This window comes from Pteronotus mesoamericanus, unplaced genomic scaffold, assembly GCF_021234165.1.
Source record: "Pteronotus mesoamericanus isolate MK-2021 breed Mesoamerican mustached bat unplaced genomic scaffold, CSHL_Meso_final scaffold_174, whole genome shotgun sequence".
NCBI lineage: Eukaryota > Metazoa > Chordata > Mammalia > Chiroptera > Mormoopidae > Pteronotus > Pteronotus mesoamericanus.
Window position 1 is genome coordinate 40,004,098 of NW_026555309.1, and position 25,435 is coordinate 40,029,532.

Here is a 25,435-nt window from a genome sequence, read left to right on the forward strand (position 1 = left end):
CAAACTCATCACTTTTTAAAATTATAGTTAAGTATTTAGCAGAATTATCACCAAAGTTTATTGTGTTGTTAATATTTGTTAACTTTTTCAAAATATCTAGTTCCCTTTTAAATCTTATCTTTTACTTCCTAATGTAATTATTAGAATCATTATTCTGAGAAGGGACTCACAGACTTCAGAATACTACAGAGGTCATGGCCCCAAAAACAACTGACAACCCCCCACGCTGACATACAGAGTAGGTGAGGTGACCACAATTCCAAAGGACATCGTGATAACTGGCATAGCAGGTCTAATAAAATGCCAGGCAAGTTTTGATATGTAAATATCTCTATTTACCACTAGGAAAAGCACCAAAAGAGATTTAAGCTGATTATTGTCACTTGAAGAACAGAAAGGATCTACAGAAAAATGACATTTTCAAATACCCATTAACTTGTTACAATGAAAACAGTAACAGGACTATAAATGTTTAATACTCAGGACACTTTAACAGTAACTATATTGTTGTTGTGTTGTTTACATCTAAGACTTTTTAAAAATTATTAAAACCAATATTGGTAGAATCCTTTTTAAGAATGTACGTAAAACTGTCCTCCCTTGTAGCTTCCAAATAAATAAATTTTTTAACTACTAAAATTATGGCTGAGACCTTTTCTGATTAACTATACTGGTGATAGTGGAAATGACTTAAGAGGTAATTTACAAAACAAAACACATACCTCTCCTATTAAAAGAAAGCTGTAAAAAAAAGTTCTAGTTAATTTACATTTCTCCACTACTTCCTAGTCTAAGCCACAAACTAAACAATATAGGGTATTATTTCCTAAAGATATTTTTAGCAGTCAAATATTACGCACAGAACATTTTCCTTTAATCAGGTTTAGCCAAGGTAGTTTTTAATTTAAATCATGACTTTTATTTGTATTTGAATAATCATTTCCCCCAAAGACATATTTACCTTCAGCCAGTGCTGGTGATTCTGTTCTCGTCCCTCTATCTGTTCAAAGAAAGAAGAAAGGAAGAAAATCTAAAACATTATTATACTTTAAACAACTTTAATTTTATTAAAACAATAAAGTTCATGAGTGTGATCACGTATTACATGTACATGCTGTGTATGTATGTCTCTCCTTGGACTAACTCAACAAGTATCTACAGAGAACCTACTAAGAATAAGGTATTAGGTGACACCCTGGAAAACACAAACAGGTGATAAAACACCCTAGTTGTCACCCTCAAGACACTCAAAGACTAACAGTAAGTGTACTAAGAAAAGTATACAGTTCTCATTACAGCTTATGAAAGAGAACAAGGGAAAAAGATTAATAATTCTTTTTTATTCTTGTAATAGGGCCTAATATTATCAAGAGAAGCATATTTCTATATTCTATCATAGTTTAAATTCATTCAGTTTCAATGTACTATTTAAAAAATCAGGCTTATTACAGGAGTTAAGATCCTTATATTCCATGACAATAACATATTATTTGCCAGAGGCACATGTGGCAAAACTCAAATGAACCACAAAGTCCCCTCTAGGACTGGCTTTACAATTTCAAAGCCTAAAAATTCAAATTCTAGGTAAAATTAAATCTTCAGAATGAGTTCATTCTAATTTTGGAACTAAGAGCAACTATAGCCACTATAACAAACCAGCTTACTTCACAGAATTGAGAAGAAACATTTGATGAATGTAACTAAGTCATCTTTACGTGAAAATTTCCTTCCGTAATTGTTTATTCTATAATCCAAGAGTCCTGGATTTAACAAACATACAACGTCTACGTATAAAAGTGCTTGGTAACATCTCGAGGGGATGGGGCACTGCCTTCCTAAAATGACATGACATTTTCACTGCCTTCCAAAGGCTGAAATGTGGTGCTATGGCTCTAGCAGATTACAAAAAAAAAACAAGCCCTGGCCGAGTGACTCAGTTGGTTGGAGCACCATTCCGCACATCGAAAGGTTGAGGGTTCAATCCCTGGTCAGGGCACACACCTAGGTTGCAAGTTCGACCTTCAGTCAGGACACATACAGGAGGCAACCAATCAATGTATCTCTCTCGCATCCATGTTTCTCTCTCTCTTGATCTCTTTCTCCCCGCCCCCCCCCAATTCCTTTCCCTCTTTCCCTTTCTTCTTCTTTCTCTAAAATAATGGATATATCCTTGGGTGAGGATTAAAAAAAAAAAAAAAAGAACATGGCTCCAGGAACCAGCGGATGACGTAAGACTGGCAACCCTGTGCTCCACTGGATTAGAAATTCTGATTCTGAGGGAGGAGAGAAGAGGTTTCTTGCCAGGAGACACAGAAAGAACTCTGAAACAACCACCACCACCTGATGAGTTTGGACACATCATTTCGAACCAGGATGCGAAGGAAGGAGTTACTATATGGTGGGCGTGGGGGTCCCTGTAAAATGACCCCAACAACCATGAGGACTCACGGCTGCTGCTAAACAATGGTGACAGGAGGGAGTATATTAAGAACCTAGAGTGTTCAACTGGGGCTGTCGTGCTGGGTGGTAACTATAAACAAGCAGCTGCAGCAACTCTAGCCTGACAAGGATAAAGCAACTATGGGCAGTGATCTCCTGGGGAAGGTCTGGGTCACTCTGCCTGAGAAAACACCTCGAGCTGCTGAAGCGCCGGCTGAAGGTGAGGAAAACCCAGGGAGCATGGCAGAAGACTGAAACAAGGAAAACCATGACACCACCCTTCCTGCTGTCAGCCTAACGTCGACACCGTGGCCAGCCGCCACCTCGAAAGCTTTGTAAGAGACGGAACTAAATGGCACGGCTCCCAGGGGAGTGCTGGGGGCCAGGCCGAATGGGACACCTCCTGTGCCCCACCCCACATTTCCACCTCTGCTGAGCACCTCCCCTTCGCAGCACTACTGGGCTGCTTTCAGCTCACAGGCTTTGCTGGAAGAGGCCTACGGGAACTCTCCAGACATCCTGAGACACAAATGAACACTGCGGGCAAGGCCTGCGCAGTGTGGGGTGGGATCTGGTTGGTAAATATCCCCTCTTCCTACCCAGACGCATATTCTCCATGTCTTTTCAAAGAGCTTCCTCAGGGTCAAGTCTCACCTGCTCAGAAAAGCGACCTTGTTGGCCAGTTACACACCCTTGGACTGACTTTCCTTCCTTCCAGTTTCAAGTGCCCTGATTCTCCAACTTCTGTTTCCTGTTAGCAGGCCCCCAAATAAACCAACTGCCTTAAGTGTCCTTGGTCTCAGGCTCTGCTTTTGGGGAGAAACTAGGTCAAGACACCTGTCCTTCAGGATGCCACACTCAGACCCTTTTCACCCTATCTCACTGGATGCTCCTCCCTCGTCTCTGCTGAACCTCCCTCAAACCCCTGAACACTGGCCGGCCCCGGGCACGGCCAGGGCCCTCCACTCCTGCGATCTCATTTCATCTCATGGTTTTACAGGTCACCTGTGTGTCAAATGGATTTATTCTGTCTGGACATTTCTCTCCAATGCCACACTGCTCAGTATCTCTACTAAGATTTGTATTAGATACCGCAAACTTAACATGTCCAGAGCTGAACTCCCCTCCCTTCCCCCTCAAACCTGACCTGTCTGCAGTCTCCCCCACCTCAAGGATGAACCTCTATCCTTCGAGCTGCTCAGGTAAAAACCCTGGATTCCTCTACAACTGCTCTTTCTTACATAGCCCATATTCCACTCAAACTCTCAGTACCTAAAATCTTCACACTCTTCTATCGTCTATTAATTCAAAGTTGAAGGTTCAGCTGCATTAGCAGCACTAGACCTATTACTTCAGTATTCAAGAGACTCTAGGACAGGGTTGCAACATCAAATGCACACGGGGTCGGCTGGAATCAGGTTAAAAGTGCCAACTAGGGCAAATGTATATATTTAATCTAAAGGGTGCCACTGCTATTAACATGCCATGCTGCTGGATATACATGTAAAGTAACTTTTAGATGTTATCAACAAGTTAAATAAGTTTTATAAACACTCAGGAAGCCAAAAGAAACTGTCTGAGGGCCATACTTGGTTAATGAACCATCAGTTTGCAACTTCTGCCCTGGAACTTTGTATTGCCTCCAATTTATATATTATTAATCCTAATCTTTTACTTTTCTCCACTAGTTAGGAGATGATCAGAGCTATTTATGTTCCAAACCTAACCCCTCCGGTTTTCCTCAAAAGCTCCTTTTGGATCAATGTTACTACAATTGGAATGAATAAACACTTTTTTGATTTTTCTGCCAAAAAAAAACATCCTTCCCTATGGCTGACTGCAGCCACCCAGGAATAAACAAAACAAGTGGCTTGGCTGGCCACCTTCACACTCGCATAAGCCACAGGGGAAAACCAGTGCCACTTGCAGAAAACCAGAGAAGAAAATTCTATTTATCCTACTTCTTTTTAATATTTTATTTTATTTTACAGAGAAGAGAAGGGGGAAAAAAAAAAAAGAGGGAGAGAAACATCCATGTGAAAAAGAAACATCAACTATTTGCTTCTTGTAAGCGTCCAACCAAGGACCAAACCCACAACCCAGGCATGTGCCCTGACCAGGAATCGAAACAGCCACCTTTTGGTCTGCTGGATGACATTGCAGTCAATGGAGCCACACCGGCCAGGGTTATCCTGCCTAATTCTTAATAAATCAAGAAATACTAAGACACATGTCTTGACCCTTAGAAATCAAATGTCAGGTCATAAATACTGTTAGATAATATGTGAATTAGATCATCCAGGTATCTGAAATCCACAAACCTAGAGGTTCTTTGATTAAGTGTTAAAATTTCTTTGCCTCCAGTAAAACATAAAATGTTAGGGGTCATGACTTCAGACATTCTGTCAACCACATTTACAGCTTTGCAGTACTTCAAATGATGGTATACAGATCTAACTGGTTATGCAACCCAGACTGTGTCCTTCTTCATTTGGGTATATGATAAAATCTAACTGAATTCAATTTGTGTAAGTTCCCCTTGACATACACAAAGCATTCTGAAAAGCCTTCTGAGAAAAGAGAAAGAAGCACTTGAATTAAAGAGCCTACTGATCAAGTTTACAGATAAGGCAGTATTACAAAAGTGCATTATTGTATAATTCCAACAAGTACAGTATCTGAGTTTTAAGACCTTACAAAGGTTATTCTATATCCACTTGCGAAAAAGAAAACACGCAAGTCTTTAAATTTTTTTCTTTTAAACAGAAGAACAAATGAGAAGGACCAGCCCTGCTCATTAATAATTAAAACTGTGTGGAACTGGTGTATATATATAGTCAGGGTAAGAGAACAGAGAAATCAGAACAGGTACCCTAGGAGATGCAATAATTAAAAAGACCTAACCCCTCTGGTTTTCCTCAAAAGCCCCTTTTGGATCAATGTTACTACAATTGGAATGAATAAAAACTTTTTTTATTTTTCTGCCAAAGAAAAACTCTCTAGAAGCATCTAGCCTTACCATAGCAATCAAAATGTCCAAGGCAAAAATGATACCATAAAAAATATCTGCATAGAGTACTTTATTACAAGAAGATACTTCAGCTAGAGGTAAAGCAAGGAAATCAGGTATTCAAAAAGATTGTATGAAGGCCTAGTAGATCAGGTCAATTCTGAAAAATAAACAGGATTTGGGTAAGCAGGAAAAGGAGGTAGAGGTTCAAAGAGAAGCTACGTGAGGAATGTATACAGTGGCCATCAGAGCAATGAGGAAAGAAAACGGTATTTAATATAAATAAATGGCACTCAAATAATCCCATGGAAAACTGAGATAAAACTTTCTCATACTAGATGAATCAGAAATTAATTTCTCAAAACTAAATGGCAAAATGTAAAAATATTACTTATCTTTAGAGAAATAATTTGAAGCATATATGAAATTTTTGGAAAGACAGGACCAATCATAAAAATTTCAGATAAAGAAAATGCAAAATGTTTTAATAGTTCATGTAAATGTAAATAAATCATATCTAGAGGAGGAAAAGGTATTATGATAATTTTTAAGAGAAAGCAAAACAGTACACAAACATGAAAAAATTTACACACTGGTTCTGCAATGAAACAGACTTGGGTTGAGTCTCCACTTATTAAGTTCTTTGGGCATTTGTCATATGATTTGTAAAATGGAGAGTTCCACTTACTGAAATTATCTAAGCATCAATTTTCTTTACTTGTAAAATAAAAATCATCTCAAAGAATATGTGAAGATAAATGAAAATGCCACTTTGTTGAACAGGGTCACTCTTTTCTCATTTAATATTAAAATTACAGTACTACATACGTATTCCTCCCTTTTGACACTCCGCCGGGGCCTGGACATAAGACACTGCTGCGCACACCAGCGAGGCCAGGGCGTGAGCTCGCACGAGCCCTCCCGAGCCCAGGCACACCGGAGGGGCCGGGGTGGGGGCTCTCTACCTCCCCAGCCGCTGCTGCTCTAAGACACGGTCAGAAGGCCCTGAGCCCTAAACCCACCAAGATCCCAGAAACGCCACTGTGCCTGACATAGCCACACCAGTGCCACCCTTGTCCAGAAGACAGTATGAGCACCCTGCATAATTCTGGCCGTGCCCAACACAAACCTTTGTTGAAATGATAAAATATTTTAGGATACACAGAGGTCTTGCTACCTCATGCCAAACTGCTTTCCAAAGACATGTTCCCATTCACACGGCCCACGGCCCACAGAGCCATGCATGAGCCATCTCAGAGCATCCTGGACATGGCCTCACTGTTTAAAAAGTATGCATGTACGTATGTGAGTGCACACACACAATACAGTGCCTTCTTTCACATTTCTTATTAAACTAATGATGTGAAGCCTTTTTTTTTTCTCCACAACTGTAAAACTAGTCCTTTCTCATTTTTCCATCGAGGCCTTACTCATCTATACCAGGACTGCTGTCATGTATGAAATTTCCTGGATCAGACATCCAGTTTATAAATACATATGATAAAGCTAAATACATTTTTTAAAAATATCCTCCTGGCACTCTGCATGATTTATTTCATTGAAACCTAACAATCTAATGAAATAAAATTATTAGCCTCTTTTCCTCGATGAGAAAACAGAGACTTCAAAGGGTTGTAGCTTGCCCCAGGTCACAGAGGGAGGAGAGGGAATATTTTTCAGGAAAAATTCTATTTAAGCAATAATGGTTACAATATTCCTTTCTGTAAATGGGACTTGTTGTAAAATAAGTATTTTTCCCCACTAACTCCCATCATAAAGTTAAAAAGTATTCCTTAAAAAATAAAGTACAGCAGTGTAACTGGAAAGCCTGAGGTAAGGGCTAGAGCAAGATGATCGCCACACTTTGGGAACATTATTATTTTTTTTCCCTCTTTATTGAATTTACTGGGGGTGATAATGGTTAACAAAATTATTTCGGTTTCAGATGCATAACTCCACAACACATCACTTTCACGTTGTGTTGTCTGCTCACCACTTCAAGTCTGGTCTCCATCCATCCCCATTTACCTTCCCAGACCCTCCCCCACCTCCGTCCACCCCCGCCCTCGGCCTTCACCACACTGCTGTCTGTGTCCGTGAGTTTTTTCTTTTTTGCTCACTCCTTCCACATTATTATTATTATTGTATAATCCATATCCATAAACATACTTTTGGTAAAATATCTAGCTGCCTCATTAACTGTAATGAGAAATGAAGATACTCTAGTTACAAGATGTTTTATACTTTCTAAAATATTTTCTCTCATCTTTTCCATGATTATCACTGACTGATCGCATCTTTCAAAGTCTGCCAATGGTCAGTCACTGAACACCTCTTCTTCAGTTCATGCACAGACTTCAAAGTGTGTAGTTGTGTTATCTCCCTGTCTCCCAGTGACAAATCCATGGGACATTTTACAAAAATGGATAACTCAACAAGGGAATTTGCCAACGAAGATAAAAGTGCAGCAAAGAAACACACGCAGTAACACTGGAAGTCAAACTCAGATGTAACATAAAGGGAGTCACAGCAGTGGTGGCTGACTGGGAGGCTGGTGGCAGTGCCAGCAGGGAGACAAGCTCCGCCATCCAGGAAGCTCTGTGAGGGCCACGGAACGAGAAAAGTAGTTGGAGGGAAAAGGTGATTTAGACATTCCAGGTGGTCACAAAGGCAAACAAATTTCTTATTAAAAGAACTCCTGCATATATCTCATGACATTGAGAATGCAGTAGATAAAAGGCGGAAGTGAATCCAAACTTAGAAGTATGACAACCTGGCCAAGACACAGAGACAACGCTCTCTGTGGACTGGAAGCTGTAGGACAAGGAACGAGGCGGGCAATGGCTCCCTCTAACTTACAGCAGACACTAACAGACCTAGCCTATGAAAACACACACAAATGGCAATAGAGCTGGCCAGCACAGAAGGGAAATGGTCTCCTTCCAAAGCAACGAACACAATTTCCATCTATCCATGTCATCCTACAATTGGGGCACTTGGCAGAGTACCTCGAAGATACACTAACAGAACCAGAATCACAGACAAGTCCATGGTTGGAAAATCCAAAGACCCAAAGCTAAATTCACATCTTAATTTGCCATAGCCATTTTTCTCTATTGCCAAAATTATAGAAATACATGTTTAGTAGCAAAATCCTAAATGCCAAAATGAAGATAATGTTCTACAAAAGCACGTATATAAGTGTAACATGTTCTCGAACTTCCAGGACTGAACCCGAAGCCTATCACAAATTCCAAAATGCAGATGGCTGTATTTTGAGCTACCTATGCAATTTTTTTAAAAGTCTTATTCCATATATATCAACATATGCAAAAGAAAACTAGGAACAATTAACAAAATCAAATGCATACATCCCACTCTGTAAATGCCTTAATCTTTAGTATATCACTAAAAACTGGAGAAAGAATTTGCAAAATCTGGCCTATTTAAAGGTAATTTGTGTTGCTTACAAACCAAGCCAGTGCGCCGTTCAGTCTGGGCTACCGCAGCACGATGCCTACCCGGCCAGCATCACAGACCTGATTCTCACTTGGCCTGTAAATTCCCGAGAGGAGCTCTGTGCCTGGGTTGTCGCACACTGTTCTCCTAATTCCCGAGAGCTCTATGACCAAAACAAACGTTTAACCATCTTCCTGGAAAAAATGTGGACACACGTGTAATGTAACTTGACAGAAAGGGCACTTTTTAAATTTGAGCAAGAACCTTAAGTCTCTCAAAGCTTCCATTCCTGCACCTGTAGAAAGACAGGTGATACCTACTCACGAGACTGAGAGACGGGGGCCCCTAGCACACACACTGCCCGGCCGTCTCCCTCTCAGCGGCCGCGTCAGGCCGGCCACGCTCTGCGCAGGTGCCGTCACCGCCATCCTTGCGAGCCTCAGAGCCCAAAGGGTTTAAGCAGCACCAGGGTTGTTAGGAAGTTTCTGTTTGTTAACTGAACAAATATTATTAAAATCTTTATCTTGTCTCCAGCAACGCCTGTGACATAAAGAAAGAAATTTTTATCCTGCAAGAGATTAATGACTTCCTGTGGAAATAATGCTTGCATATGTAAAAAGTAACAAGTCCATAACTATTCTGCCCACCTAGATTACTGGTACAGACTACACTTGTAACAGAAACTTAAAAAACAGGACAGTGTGAGAGACGAATATGATAATCCAAGCGTGGGTGAAGTGTCTTCTACTGGGCCCCATAACACATTGTTTCAAACCTTAACATGTTCAGTCCTTTCCTAGGACTAAATGCGGTTATCACAGGTATTCACTGTTGCTGTATCTCTTGCGCTAAGCATAATGCCTGACACACTGTAGTCTCCAGTGTGTATATGCTGGAGGAGGAGAGACTGAATAACATGATAAGATTTAAGGAGACTACAGAAAGTGTGATTTGTTTAGAGTTAAGACTGGTCAGCCTGCTAAAAGGATTTGCTTGGGAAAATGAGCAATAAGGAGAGAGCAATACACAAATAAGCAGATAACTGATAAAAATTAGAAAAGTGTATAATTTCTCCTATTAAAAATGAAAGGGATAGGCTTTAAATACTCTACCATGATCCAAGAGAGAATGGTTTTCCAGGCTGACAGAATAACTCAATTGCAACAAGCATAGATAAGCACACTGGAGAGATACTGTATATTTGATATACGATATTAGTGCACATACCTTGGTAGCACCCAAAAAACAGATTTTTAAATAACTATTAAAAAATGCTGTCACATAATATTAAATGTTCTGAACTGCTTCCAAATGGCAATTCAACAGAGATCAGAAGGGGACCTTCGATGGGCCAGACATTACCATTCAGATGGAAGGCAGAGTATAAACTGCTGGGTAAGACAAGACCTACCCTCCAGAAGCTCAGAGTCTGAAATGATGACATGTAAACAAATTACTGCAATACAAAGTAAGTAGGTAAGATGCTACACTAGAGTTCCACAGATGAACTGCCGTGGGAAAAAAGATGAAAGAGTAACTGAACCTATCTCGAGGACAGAGTCAGGGGAAAGCTAGGAAAGTCATGACCTTTGATACATACAGCTACCCAAAAAAGGGGGTTAGCTTCTCAAAAGGTGGTTAATTCTTCAGTGGACCTTGGTTTTTCCTAATTTTTAGAGGTTTGCAGAGATAATCAAATTAAAACATTCAGTATTTCCAGATTCTGGAGTACATATGTATGTGTACAGCCTCATGTTGCCTTTATGTAACAAGAAGTAATTGTCATTTCCTAAAATCACTGCCAACATGCACACTTACTATTTCATAGACATGCTCAAAACAATGTAACAAGTGTTTTATTTTCAAAGCATTAGTATAAATACAATAATAGGAAACAAATCAACTAATTAAAATTCCTCCCAGTTATATCAGAAATCAGTATCATGCTATCTTTATTTCACAGACTTAAACATCTTAGTTTAAATGATTTTTAACAGGAAAATGCCCACCAAATGAATGAATGCATCACTGCAATACTTTGCTGTTATGAATACTTTCATGTCATTGGCCATTTTTTCCTAGATATTTCAGACTAGAAAAAATTAATACATGATATAATTTTGAATATAATGAACTTAATTCTGAAAACATTAACTCATAATATACTCAACATTTTACCATTGGTTGCTGTGCTTATTCAGTTAAATCTTACAAAAATCTGTACATCTTTCATTTTCCTCCTTTCCTTTTCACTTAATTTCTACCAGATGTAACAGCTTTTATTGTATAGCTTCTGTTTTAATTTACATTCTTAGGAATTCATTCTATCTTGATCAAGAGATAGTATATAACAATTTTCAGTCAACTGGGAAGCAGACGTGGCTTCCTGGAATTAACAGGCAACACTTTAAAAGGTGCCGGTATGGCTAGGAATAAACTGTATGTATTGAAACTATGATTATGGAAAGAATTACTGATAATCCATACTAAATGACAAATAAAGTATTCATTACTGAAGTCATCAGTACAGATATTTATTTTAGCTAGCACACCCAGCCTCCTTCCTAAGGTACCTTTTTCTCAGGCATTATTAGTCTTATGAAGAAAAGTTAAATATACAATTATACAAAATAGCCATACAATTACTACCTTTAAATTCCAAATTAGGGACTGATTATTAATGTTGCTGAAACCTGCTTCAAGATTTGAGCTTTATGATTATGAGTTATTTGCTTAACCTTCCTGTATTAAAAACTAACATTGGGGTTTTTTTTATTCGATAACTTCTTAATAATAATTAACAGCTATTATTCAGAAACACATTAATGGCCATTATTATATTAAAGTGCCTGCCCTCTCCAATGAAACTATTAGGTGAAATGTTTGGGGGAACCATATATTCACATGGTCCAAAAGTACAACACTACCGATTCTTTACTAACTGAAGGAGGAAATGTGCCTTTAAAAATTGGGGGGAGGGGGGAATGGCAGACCTTAATCAAGGGATCCAACTTATTATCACCAAAATGTGACAGACATCATGTGCCTCATGATGTGACACAATGGGAAGTCTCAATATTAACCTATGTAAAATAATTGTCCAATATGTTTAACCTGATTCTATTTATAAGGATACATCAAGCAAGTAAGTGCAGATTATGGAACAATTTCTAAGACAACCTGCCTGGATGAGAAGGAGCAGGTATCGGGTTACAGAAAAGCAGTTCCGTTAGTGCCATGTAAGGGCCTCCAACTGAAGACAGGGAGGGTCCACGGAGCACAGAGTGGAGGCCAGGAAGTGTGAGCCCACAAACACTGCACCTTCACCCCCACAGCTTCCTATCTTGAGAGAATGCTCCCAAAAAAAGGGAACTTGAGAAATCATTCACAGTGGCGGGAACAGATCAGTGCCACAACGTCCTCATCAGACTGGTAAACAACGTGAACTGGACTAGCTTCCTGATGCTCAACCTCCTTCGGTTACCTGAGCTACATGCCATCGCCCCAATAAATTCTCCTTCCACCCAAGTTACCCTGTCAGTTTCTGCAACTTGCAACCAAAGACCCTCAACTGAATTATACAGAATATTCTGGACTTAAGTAAAAAGCCACCTATAATTTCCTTCCTAATTTAAACCCATTTCTAACCAAGAAGCAAAACTATGTTACAAATGTAACTCTAAGGTGCAGAGTATAAATGATCAAATATGCTATCACGATGAAGATGATACAAATCAGCTTTTGATACATTGAAGAGGTGCCTATTCATTAAAACTAAAATTTTGTTTTAAAGTACAAAATTTGAACATTAAAAAAATGAGAACATCCACAAAGAACAGGTGACAAAACAACATTGTTTTAAAATGTATCAGTCAAATAAAGAACTAAAAGAAAAGTCCTTAGTAGCAGTTCTCTCTGCTATGAGATGCCGTCTTTTTGTTTTATATATTCCACATCCCTCTAAGAACAATGGAAAGATTCTCCTCCTGGACCTACCTCTTCTTTAGATGCCTGATTCATAAGCTTCCTCACTAAAAACCAACACATAAGTAAAACTACTTCCCATTCTTTCTGAATATCCTTCACATTTCAAATCAAAAGTGGAAATTTTAGCTCTGCTGAAACTAACACCCTTGATAGTATCCTGTAGTCATACTGATTCCACTAAACCATTTGGCATTTTTAAGGAATACATTTATAAGAAGTAAAACACATGTTAAAAAGACCAAGGACATATTTAAACTATAGGAAATCCTTGCTATAATGAAGGACGAGGATTAGTAATATTTGTGATTACCTGCTCTATATCACACATTTCACTATAAATCATAATTTTTTCATCAACACTATAAAATGGGCAATGTAACCCTATTTATAAAAAAGTAAATGAGGAAAATCAACCTCAAAAATTGGTTTACTTGTCCTGACTGGCTTGGCTCAGTGGGCTGAGCATCATCCGGCAAAGCGAAAGGTTGCTGGTTCAATTATCAGTCAGGGCACATGCCTGGGTTGTGGGCCAGTCTCAGGTTGGGGCACGTGCAAGAGGAAACCGATGTTTCTCTCCATTTCTCCCTGCCTTCATCTCTCTCTAAAAGTAAATAAATACATAAATAAAATCTTTAAAAATAATTTATTTATTTACCTAATGTCAGTGCTAATAAGGGGTTGATCTGACTTAAGCAAAGATCTGCCTGGTTCCAAAGTTGATGACACTTTATCCCATGACAAAATGCCTCAATGGACATATTCTTCTAATAAAATTTCATTTTCACTGATATGTTTCTTATTAGAAAGACAACTGTAACCATTACCCTGAACAAGCAGAATCTGTGGGATATAACCTGAAAGCAACTTTTTGTCCACCACTGTCCTTTAAAGTTATTCTGTGGCAACAGTTTATGTCCCTGAACTTTTATGTAGGCCGGTGACTGGTCATTTTCAAGCTGTTAAAGATATGAGTTTAGAAACTGAGAGATCCAGTTTAGCATAGTCATCACAGTTTTCCATTCAAGGCTGCAGCTTCTCCCCATGCCAGGCTCGCCCACGAGGTGCAGGAGACCACTTCATCCTTCTCCCTTCCACCCGGGTGTCACTGGAGGGCACACGCACTCTCCAGGCTCGAAGCGTGAGTGGAAAGCTGACCCGGCCGGGCATGTTTTTGGGATTCCTTGGAAGCTCTCAACACTCAGGCCCTGGGGAGGGATCTCCCCTGGCAACAATGCCCTCGAGAGGGAAGAGGCACCCCCTCCGGCAATCCAGTCATTTACTCCTCTAGCACTGCCCCCTCCACCTGCCCCACGGCTCCCTGATCCTGTGGGCTTGCAGGTCTATGGGAAACATGTACCCCCTGCCCCAGAGAACTTTGGGATTCCCTAAATGAGATTTTAAACCATCCTCCTGCACAGGAACCTCGCTTTGCTGTGCGGCCAGAACTGCCAGCCTGTCTTTCACCCAAGCCCAAGTGAGACAGATTTTCACCCCATGCCCCCCGAGCTCCCCAAGTCGTTACCATGAAGGCCCTGCACTTGAGGGGGAGCACTCCAAGATGGCAGCGGAAGAGTAGGAGAAACTCCTCGCACACCACACCGACAACTTGGTTCACAAACTCTTCTCTGATTTCCAACAACTCACTTCAAAAACTCTTCGAACTTTCGCCCTGGCCAGGTGGCTCAGTTCGCTGGAACGTAGTCTTGTACCAAGAGGTTATAGATTCAATCCCTAGTCCCAGGGCGTCCAGGAGGCAACCCATCAAAGTCTGGGTGTCTGTCTGTCTGTCTCTCTCTTTCCCCTTCCTCTCTCTCTAAAATCAATAAACATATCCTTGCATGAGAAATAAAAGAGAATTAATTCCCAATTCCCTGAATCTTTTCATACCAATGAAAACGGGGTAGGTGTTAGAAGTCACAAAATCCATATTCTGGCTCTTCCTTTTGAAAGACCTGCATGGTATTCTTACAACTCACAGTACCGACTTAAGGCCAAGCTAAGAGTAAGAGAGCTCCACTTTACCATCTTATTACATAATACACAGGGTGGGCAAAAGTAAGTTTACGGTTTACATTAATTAACAAATAATAATGCAAGAATAAACTCTTTCAGTACATAAAACTATAAACCTACTCTTGCCCCACCTTGTATTTAACATTTTTCTAAATTTCCGATAAAAAGCAGGAAGAAAAATCCATAACCCACACACACATGGAGCTGCCATTAACATTTTACTGTACTGCTTTCCTTGCTATAAAGAATTCATTTGTAATCTGAAATTTTCTTATTTCAAGTTTTAACTTTTTAAAAGCGTGCGCCCTCATTTAAATAATTTCAGCGGCAACCCACCTCCCGCACAATCTCAGCATGCCTTTGTGAGACACAGAATCTCCACGCCACCAACGTGCGGGTGGCTCTCTGAGACCCGACCCGTTGTGCCACTCCGCACACTCACAACCTGTGGCTCCCGACTACCAGAGACGAAGGTCCGATCTTTTTAAATTAAGCATAATCTATACGGCCTCCTATACCTGCTACATCCCTAAATGAGATGTTAAACCACGTATCCATCATATAAAAAATTCATACTGCGAGGAAAATGTGAACGTCAGGGGAGTGTCTGAGATCTGACCTGCCCTCAGATGAGAAGGGCTTCAGAGCCTGGTGACAGTTCCATGACGGCTACTGAGAGGATCTCAGGAACAGGATTCCCTGGGGTTACAAGCCTGAATTCACAAAGTGCAAAGGAGTCGCTACTACTTTATTAACACGGTAAAATCAAGCTCCTGTCAGATCAGTCCCATATGACTGCAAATAAAACTCTATCACCACACATACATATTTACTGACTCCACACGCCTTATCACAGCTGCCAAAAAGTTAATATAATGCTCAAGAGCAGATTTAAGGAAACTTTCAATGTTTAAAAATGGATTTAGGGATTAATTCTGTTAAAGTCTCATGCATAATTTGCCATCCATTCACAAAGCACACATTTAAAAATGTGTTTTAAAGTCATCTTTCAGCAAACAAAGTGAGAAATAAATTCCACTTAACATGCTACCAATAAGAAAGCATTCATAGTTCTTACCCAAAGAAGTTTGCTCTTCTCAGACGTTTATGTCAGTAAAAACTCATAGGATTACAGAAGTGCCTGAAGAAAGAAAATAATCAGTTCTCTCTTAAAGCTGACAATAAACATATTCACTCAAAAAGTACACAAGAACAATGAGCGTGGGCAAACACTGATGTGTCTTTATGTATAACTGCAGAGGGTATGTGTGCACTCACATAACACGCACATATGTGCAGAGATGTTGGAAAGATGTCCAAGAAAAGAGTGACTACTTGGATGGCGATTTTTGCTTTCTTCTTTACTTTTCTCTATTGTTTCAACTTTTTATAATGTGAGCATAGAAAAGAAGAATGCTATTTGCATTATTAAAATATGGAGCAGAAAGTACCACAGTAATCAAGACAAGTGGTACTGGCAGAAAGACAGACATTCAGACCAATGAAACAGAAATGACAGTTCCGAAATAAACACATGTATCTATGGTCAACTGATTATCAATGAAGCTACCAAGGAAATACAATGGGGGAAGGCAGAGTCTTGTCAACAAACTGTGCTGAGCCAACTGGATTTCCATATACAAAAAGATGAACTTAGAAATTTACTTCATGCTATCTTAAAAAAAGTTATTTAAAAATAGATCATAGGCATAAATATAAGGGCTAAAACTACAAAATTTTTAGAAGAAAACATGGGACTAAATCTCATGAGCTTGGTTAGGCAAAGATTTCTTAAACACAGCACCAAAAGCATGATTCAAAAAAAAAGATAAACTGGACTCCACCAAAATCCCAAATCCTTGCACCTCAAAAGACACCATTAAGAAAATGAAAAGACAAGCCACAGACTGGGAGAAAAACCTGCAAATCATGTATCAAAAAAAGACTTGGATCCAGAACATATCAAGAATTCTAACAACTCAGGAAGACGAGATACCCAATTAAAAGATTTAAATTAAAAGATCTGATAGACATTTCACACACAAAAGAAGATATGAAAATGGCTTGAAAAGATGTACATCATTAATCATTAGAGAAGTACAAATTCAAACCACAGGGATAGAGCTCTTCACAACCACTAAAATGGTTATAATCCAAAGCCAATGACTGTGTTGGATTTAGAGAAACTGAAATCCTCATACTCTGCTGGTGGGATATAAAATGATACACTCTGGGCAATGATTTAGCAGTTTCTTTAAAAATTAAACATAAATTTACTATATGACCTAACAACTCCATTCCTAGGCATCTACCCAAAAGACATGAAAACATAAGGCCACACAAATATTTGCACACACATGTTCACAGCAGCATTATTCATAGCAGTCAAGAAGTAGAAACAATCCAAATGTCCATCAGCTGATTAGTGGATAAATAAAACATGTCATATCCATATAATGGAACACTACTCAGCAACAAAATAAAACAATTTAGTGATACACTTAACAACAAGGATGAGACTCAAAAACATTAAGTGAAAGAAACCAGACACACACACGCGCGCGCGCGCGCCATACTCATATGTCATATGATTTCATTTATTAGGAGTGTCCAGAAGGAAAATCCAGAGATTGAAAGAAGGTAAGCGGCTGCCTGGGGCCAGCGGTGGGAAAGAAGATGAAGGATGATAGGGGACAGGAACTTAGTGTGTTGATAAATGCATTTCAAAACTAGGCCATGGTCCAGGAAATTCCTATACAAGAGATTAAAAAAGAAAGCAGAATTGTCCAAAGTCTGACCAGGAACTCGCTTTGGCTAGAAATCCAGCAAGGCCATATCTAAACACAAGGGGCTGAAGGCATGAAGGTAAACTCATGTACACTTTAACCCAAATGAATGGAATAAATGAAGTTGATTTCACTGTACTTTTGAAAGCAACTTGATAAATATATTTGGGAAACACCAGAGTACATTAAATATTTAAATTTATTGACTACAAGTAATGAATGGTTAGTTCCTGGCATCTCCTTTCCAGTATTGTCAGCTATCTTATGAAAAGGTTACTTACAGTTTCCATTTCACAGAGGAAGAGGGAAAGGGTGTGTATGAAAATTAGGTGCAGTCAATTAGTTAACAAGGCTTGATGTGTCATGTAACCTGTTACAAGGGAAAAAACTGCCTGGAATGAACTGTCTTACAGGACCTGTGTTGCAGCCCTACTTTACCTGAGGACAGTTTCCTATAATACTGTCAACCAGTTTTACATTTTTGAAAACTGTTTATCTCTTTTTTTAAATTTTGTAAAGATTTTGTTTATTTAATTTTAGAGAGAGGGGAGGGGAGGGAAAAAGAGAGGGAGAGAAACACTGATGTATGAAAGATACATCAATCAGCTGCCTCTCGCCCGTGCCCTAAATGGGGACTGGCCCACCACCCTGGCTTGTATCCTGCCCAGGAATAGGACCAGCCACCGTTCACTTTGCAGGATGATGCCCAACCAACTGAGCCACACTGGTGAGGGCAAAAAACTGTCCCTTCATCTCTTGCTTGCGAGGCCCAAATAAGATCCTAGAGGGGTTCCGAAAAAAACAGACGCAGGGAAAGAACGCCCCTAAAAGTTCTGCTTGTATACCTCAACCAGGAAGAATTTTGGAGCACTGAAATATTTTTAAAATATTTAAATACATAAGCTGGCTACCCATCCAAAGTAGGCAAATTGAGAATGGTTTTAAAAATGAAATTTGATTTTAAAATAATATACACTATTTTTAAAAGTTGCTTATAAAGAAAGAATGCTGGGTATCATCTAAAATGAAGTCCTTAAAAGATATATTTAATAAGCTAATAGACTACTATGAAGGGGTCAGTGACACATACCAAAGGCAGGACAGCGGCCAGTTGTCACCACAACACACACCATAATGGAGCTTCGGCACACCCATTTCAAAGGGTTGCCAACCCCAAGCTACATAGTTTGACTACTGCTTCAACATACTGTTCTATAAATAAAAAGAAAAATCTTTCATTTACTATATTCACATTTTTAACATAGTAAGTTCCAGTTATTAAAGACTACTTCCAAAATGCTTCAGCCCTTGATTCTGAGGCATCAACCTACTTTTACCCACTATCAACTCAGAGCTAGCTCCACCACAGCTCGATTATTTTACACTTTCAAGTCTGTAAATTCATGCCCAGCTTAACTCAAATGGAATAAAAGAAGGTGATTTCTCTGTACTTCTAAAAACAACTTGGTAAATAAATTTATATAGCACCAGTACACATTAAATATTTAAGTCAAAACAAGTTCAAGTGTAACAAATAATCTTAAGTTAGCTTTCAAAATAATATTTTTCAAATGTTTGTTTACAAAAAAATAACTGGAATTAGGTGGCGCTAATTGATAAAGTCTCGCCCCTTAAATACACACCCACGCACGCACACACAAATCTGCAAGTTTAAACCTCTCCCCAACTATGTTAGCCTCTTTTACTCCACTAAGTCTATCTTGTCCCAAGATATAAAGGAAAAGAAGCCTCACTTTAAAATGTTGTGATTAACACTGTTTTGTTTGTTAGAATTTGCCATAATTTTGAGGACTTAAGTAGAGTGATATAAACAAAGCAATCTCGTATCTTGCAACCCAAGGTGGTTTTCTCATATTTCACTTTGTCCCTGAAATTCTTAAAAGACCACATATGATATATTTATGATATTTTTAAGTCAAAAGGTATCTAAACATGTTAGTCATTACTTTTTGAATAAATGTTTTTAGTTACTTACCACCTGCCTTAGAGAAAATTAATCTCAAAATTCCACCAGGGTCACTACAAATAGGTTTGGTCCTTAAAATAGATTGAGGACATGAAGACCAATGATAATATATGTTGCGTTCTTACTACAAGCCAAGTACTTTTCTGAGTCAGGTTTATTCAAGTATAATTTACCTATGTTGGGAAACAAGCCTGCAGAGGTCTGCCTTTTCCGAATGTGTTGCAAAGGGGTATTGACTGCCCTTTGCCCTGATCTGTATTTTTCAAGGGTATCTATAGAGCAAACAGCGTTGAAAGACACAATGTCTCCCTCTGGAACAAAGGAACCGGCATGCTTACTCTTAGTAAAATAATACAAGGTATCCTTGAGCAAAGGACAGGCAGGCTACTGCTCATTACAGATACTCTAGCTACTGCTATTAATGACAGCAATTAACTGCCTTCATCTCTTCCACTGGAGTCTCAGGTCTTCAACAACCATTAAAATGTGGCAGGCAACTTACTAACTTGCAAGTAGGATAAGACCTCAGGCCCTCACGGTTCTACACAGTTTCGGCAACAAGGATGGGCTACTGACGGAGCTGTGACTTTCCAGAAAGGGTGGGTAAAGGACTCCGAGCACCGAGCTCTGGAAAATGAGAGGTATCCTGGGGTCAGACAGTTATCCTAGTGGTGGATGGGGAGAAGGTGGGAGCAAGGATCCCCACTGTCCTACCTGTTAATGGACAAGAACTTAAGTTAATGTTTAGAAACTGGGCATAAAGAAGTGGGACTGAGATCAGCCACCCAAGTGAACTGTTTGTTCCCCCTCCTCTGGGCTGGCAGGGGAGTGTGTCAGGACACCGGCGCAGGAAGCCCTGTGTCTCCAGGTGAAAGGCAACGTGGCTCTGACTGCTGAGCCAAGGAGTCCCCAAAGCTAAAATGGATTGTCCTGTAAGGAATGACCTGGCTGCCAATATATGGCCCTGTATAAACCAGGAGTACTAGAAGTTCTTTCAGTTGACTATGGGAGAGTGACCAAAAGTGACTGATTAACTGGTAGAGTTGCTCTCTCCCTCTGTGCCCCCCGCCTCCATCCCTCCCTACTGGCACCTCCAAACTCTTCTGGTTTACAGAGAAAAATGGTAAGGGATGGGGCCAAGGCCTCCCTGACTCCCAAGAGGGACTCTAGGCTATCCATACCCTCTGAGGCTGTCCAGATGAACCTTAGAGAGGGACGCAGACGTTTTCTGGCTCTCTTGGATATAGGAACCCATGTCATTACCATCCTACCTGGTGCCGTGGAGGGAGGGGACATCCAGATTCAGCTAACAGGGTTTGGGCAGGCTTTATAGTAGGAAAGGGAAATGAATGTGACCTATGGGTGGGGCTCTTTGGGGCAATTTGATGGCCTCTTGCTGTTGTCTCTACATCCTTAATGTGTAGCAGGAATTGAAGTGCTGTATGGTTGTACTTCCTCATCCTGTAAGTACGGGGCGGGGGGGGGGGGGGGGGGGGGGTCTCCCAGTTAGGAAGCGCTGCAGGTAGAAAAGCACTGGGGCCTCACAACCCTATTGACCATTTTGGGTTGCAAGTCTCTGTGACTTGTGATTCTACTGTTTGGAGCCTCTGACCAAGGGGAGAAGTCTGCACCAGGAGGAGGTGGGCCTGGGGCTCTGGGTGCTTGCCCCCCGACACAGCTATCAGGCTCACCCCTTTTGCAAAGCAGCTATTAGCTTGCAACGGGGCTCTTGGGGAAACGGAATGCCTGCCTCATGAGTCTCCACAGTGACAGCTCGTCTTAGGGTGGGTCAACACATCCTCAATGACTAATAATGCAGAGAGTCAACTGAAAAATGTAAAGCTGAGAATACAACTGGCTTTGCCTTAGTCCCAGCAGCATCTCGACAGAACATGAAAAAGTAGTAGCAAGCCCTTTGGGGGAGACTTAGCCCCTTCTCTACCACCAGAAGCAAAGATGCCTGCTCATGGAGCCCACAGCCAGTGAAGCGTTCAATGTTCCAAATTTAACATCATCCCGCCATCGTTAATACTCGAGGACCAAACACTACCGGTTCTTTCCTGGACTTTAAAAACAGCTTCTTAACTTGTCTACCTGTATTCTATCTTCACCCACAATCCCTTCTCCAAACTCTGTCAGAACAATCGTTTGAAAAGGTAAACTCAACTATTTCATTCTCTACCCCCTTAAAAATCCTATAATGGTTTCCCTACAGCACTCAGTCAAAACTGACCTGAACTCGTTAACGTAACTCCAGCAGCCAGCCTTACGGTGGATTCAATGTCTACCTCTGGCCCACCCTACATCACTGGCATGCAGAACCAGTATCTGTTTCTAAAACATACATGACCTCTTTTATTTCCAGGCTTTTCCCTCTTCCAGCACTCATGAATTCTCCCCTTTGCCCGACTGACTACTGGTGCACCCCTCAGGTCCTGGTTTATATGGCGTCACATACACCATGGCTCCTAAGAGTAGGTCTCTGTGCCGTGTGCGCACGCGCGCACATACACACACAGAGCATTGAATTCACACTGTCTATTCTTCTCTAGATTCTATTCTACCATAAGAAGGGTCACTAACATTCTATTCACTGTTATATAACCATGCTTAAGTGCTTGATAACTATTTGGGTGATTAATAGCAATCACATACCAAGTATTGTGCCAGATATTAAAGAAATAGGTGATCAAAACCAAAACAAACACTTAACGATCATTTCATTTACAAAGACATTAGTTTAGTAAATTATACCCTGTATTCCCTATTACATTGTATTGAAATTAATATAAAACTTTCACAAGAGTGTTGTGAGGCACACAACAGAGGTAATCTGAGAATCTTCCTACTATCAGACAAGAGCTAGTCAGGGTTTAAATGCAGTATTTTTATCCATACGTACTACAATTTTACAATGAGTCGAATCGCTCAGTAAGAATATAAGTCAACAAACTACGAAAGTTCATTTCAAGACCTAGGATATCTCCAATTTCGTTTAATTTGTGCCTTTTCATTATCATTCTAACAAGAGAGAAATGACATAAATAATCCCCAATTAATACCTGGGAATGTCATAATTTTTCTCATAGCAAGTGTTTTCTGTAATTATTTTACCTAAATTAGTACTCAGTGTAATCTGTATTATCTGAGAACATGCCAATTTCTGATGAGAAGAAATATTCTAGGCAGACTGAAGGTGTCTGCATCAGTCTATATTTGATATACACCAGACATAATGCACCAACTAGAATACATCAAGCAGAGATTTGCGTGACAGAAAATGACTGTATAGGGTCGAAAGCTTCAGTGTCACACGCAATAGTACCATTCAATATTACCTTTTCAAAATAAATTACACAGCTACAAAAATATATTTTTGCGTTAGGTATTCTACTTAAACAAAATCACCCAGTATCTTTGAAAACAGCCATTCTCACCCATGGTACCCCCATCAGGCTGCAGGATGTTGCCATAAGAAATGTCCTTTTTTTTAAAGACTTTTATTTATTTATTTTTAGATAGAGGGGAGGAGAGGGAGAAAGAGAGGGAGAGAAACATCAGTGTGTGGTTGCCTCTCACATGTCCCCTACGGGGGTCCTGGCCCACAACCCGGGGCATGTGCCCCAACTGGGAATCGAACCAGGGTCTTTGGTTCACAGGCCAGCGCTCAATCCACCATGCCACACCAGCCAGGGCCATATTTTTTTTAAAGATTTTATTTATTTATTTTTAGACAGAGGGTAAGGGAAGGAGAAAGAAGGGACAGAAACATCAGCGTGTGGTTGCCTCTCATGTGCTCCCCACCCCCACTGTGGACTTGGCCCACAACCCATGCATGTGCCCTGACTGGGAATCAAACCAGCGACCCTTTGGTTCGCAGGCCAGTGCTCAGTCCACTGAGCCACACCAGCCAGGGCCAGAAATGTACATATTTAAAGAATCAAAATTCTAAGAATGATTTCCTTGTTTGGACAATTTTACAAACGTCACTCATTTGCATTCCAATACACTTGCATGAGCGGGTAAAGAGGGAAGCTACAGTCAGTGAGCAGGAAATTATGATCTTGTACATGCTCAGGAGAGCAGAGGGCACGTGAACATTACCCATCCTGTGTACCAGCTGAAAGTTTTGAGATTTGCTGTTTTAAGTATGCCTTCTAAATATATATCATCAAATACAGGACCTCAAATTAGTACCTTGAAACAGAATTTTAGTAAGGACTACAAGTCATAGAGGTCTGTGTTTAAATGCCAGCCTTCCTCATCCTACTTGGAAGTGCACTTGGACAAGTTACCTAAACTGTCCCAGGTTTTCTTTCTTCATGTTATTTAGGAATAGGAGTTAACCTACACCTTTCAGGGTTGTCATAAACTAACTTACTGTATACAGGAACTTGATATACAGTAGGTGTTGGCTACTCTGGCATATTAAGAGCTAACACCCAGTTCTATCACGTAGTAGCTATGTCATTTTAATTTACCCTGTTTCCAACTCTATGAGATGGGGAATACTATTACCTACCTAACAAAGTTATTGTAAAGATTAAACATCTTAGAATTATGCCTTCCATTTCTGCTATATGAAATATTCCTTGAAAAATTAACCTAATTTTGTAAATTGACCATAATATGGGATGAGTGCACACATCCAAGAATTTTTATGCTGACTTTTAGAAACTTTTAATGCACAAAAAATTATCTGAATTACCTACTGCTCATGAATGCTGCCAAGATCCATATATCAAATATCCCTTCTAAGTGAACAAACCCATTCAGTGAACTAAAGCATAACACAAAATGGCACATCTACTGTACTTTCTCCCCAAATATTGCACAGCAGTTTAAATGATCAGATAAAGCAATTCTCAAAATACACAAGGTACTTGAAAAAACTGCAGCTGAGAGCAATATCTTTCTCTAACGCTTTTGCCACATAATTACAAAATGATGTTCCGGTGGAAAACTCTTTGACCTTGCCATTCATTCAATTGCTCAAAATATTTATTAAGTATCCACTGTTCAATAGGCAGGCACTGTGCTCAACTCTGGTGTGGTAACAGAAGAGAGACCAAAAATAATAGCGGGCATAACATAACTAATATTATTAATGTTTATAAATATTATAATTGTTTTCCATAAACAGTGAAAGAGCAAAATACAGGCTCTAGCAACTGAGTGCATCAACACTTAATGAGTTAAGTAACCTCATGTAAGCGGCAGTCGTGTATTTTCCCCCAGGAGACAGGGCTAAAATGAAAGAAATGTCCCTCTAGACTCCTCAGTCAATTACTTACTAAATAAAGGTAAATGATCATTTTGAATATGAGCCAAATAATCTCAAGTGATGCTACTTAACATATAATTTTTAATCAGGTTTTGGAAAAATTCAAAGAAATGAATTTTAATTTTGATTATGTTCAAAATCACCTGTAATCAGTAATAAACTGCCTTCACTTAGTTTTATTCTGAAATTATATTTTTGCTGGACCACTAGAATCTATTTGTTAATCGTGCCTCCCTTTGATCAACTACTTTCTTAGGAGAAAAAGATCCAGGCCCTAAGTAATTACCAAATAATCTAGAGTTCATACAATACATCCTACATTTTACAAAGCAAAAGTTTCCTTTAAGACAGCTACATAACTATTTAAGTTTTAAGGAACTATAAACACTGCTCTGCCAAAGCAATACAATCCTGACTATGAGTTAAGAAATCTTACTGCTAGAGTGGTCATCTGAAACCTAAACAGGGAC

At 39.7% G+C, this 25,435-nt stretch overlaps 1 protein-coding gene across 8 annotated transcripts in view; it reads right to left on the bottom strand.

Moving 5' to 3' along the window:
- CYRIB (CYFIP related Rac1 interactor B) overlaps positions 1–25,435 on the bottom strand; it is a 129,336-nt gene that overhangs the window by 47,601 nt on the left and 56,300 nt on the right. For 3 of the 8 annotated variants that reach the window (XM_054590493.1, XM_054590488.1, XM_054590489.1), the window contains one exon: positions 962–1,000. The exons of 1 other annotated variant lie outside the window; for it this stretch is intronic. Coding sequence is in view for 1 of the 7 variants with exons in the window: in XM_054590494.1 (XP_054446469.1) it covers positions 962–1,003 (42 nt within the window). In the remaining 6 variants the exon portion in view is untranslated. Of the gene's footprint in view, positions 1–961; positions 1,004–15,986; positions 16,050–18,824; positions 18,840–25,435 lie in introns of those variants that run through there. 4 more of the 8 variants (XM_054590487.1, XM_054590486.1, XM_054590490.1 and 1 more) reach the window with 3 other exon arrangements.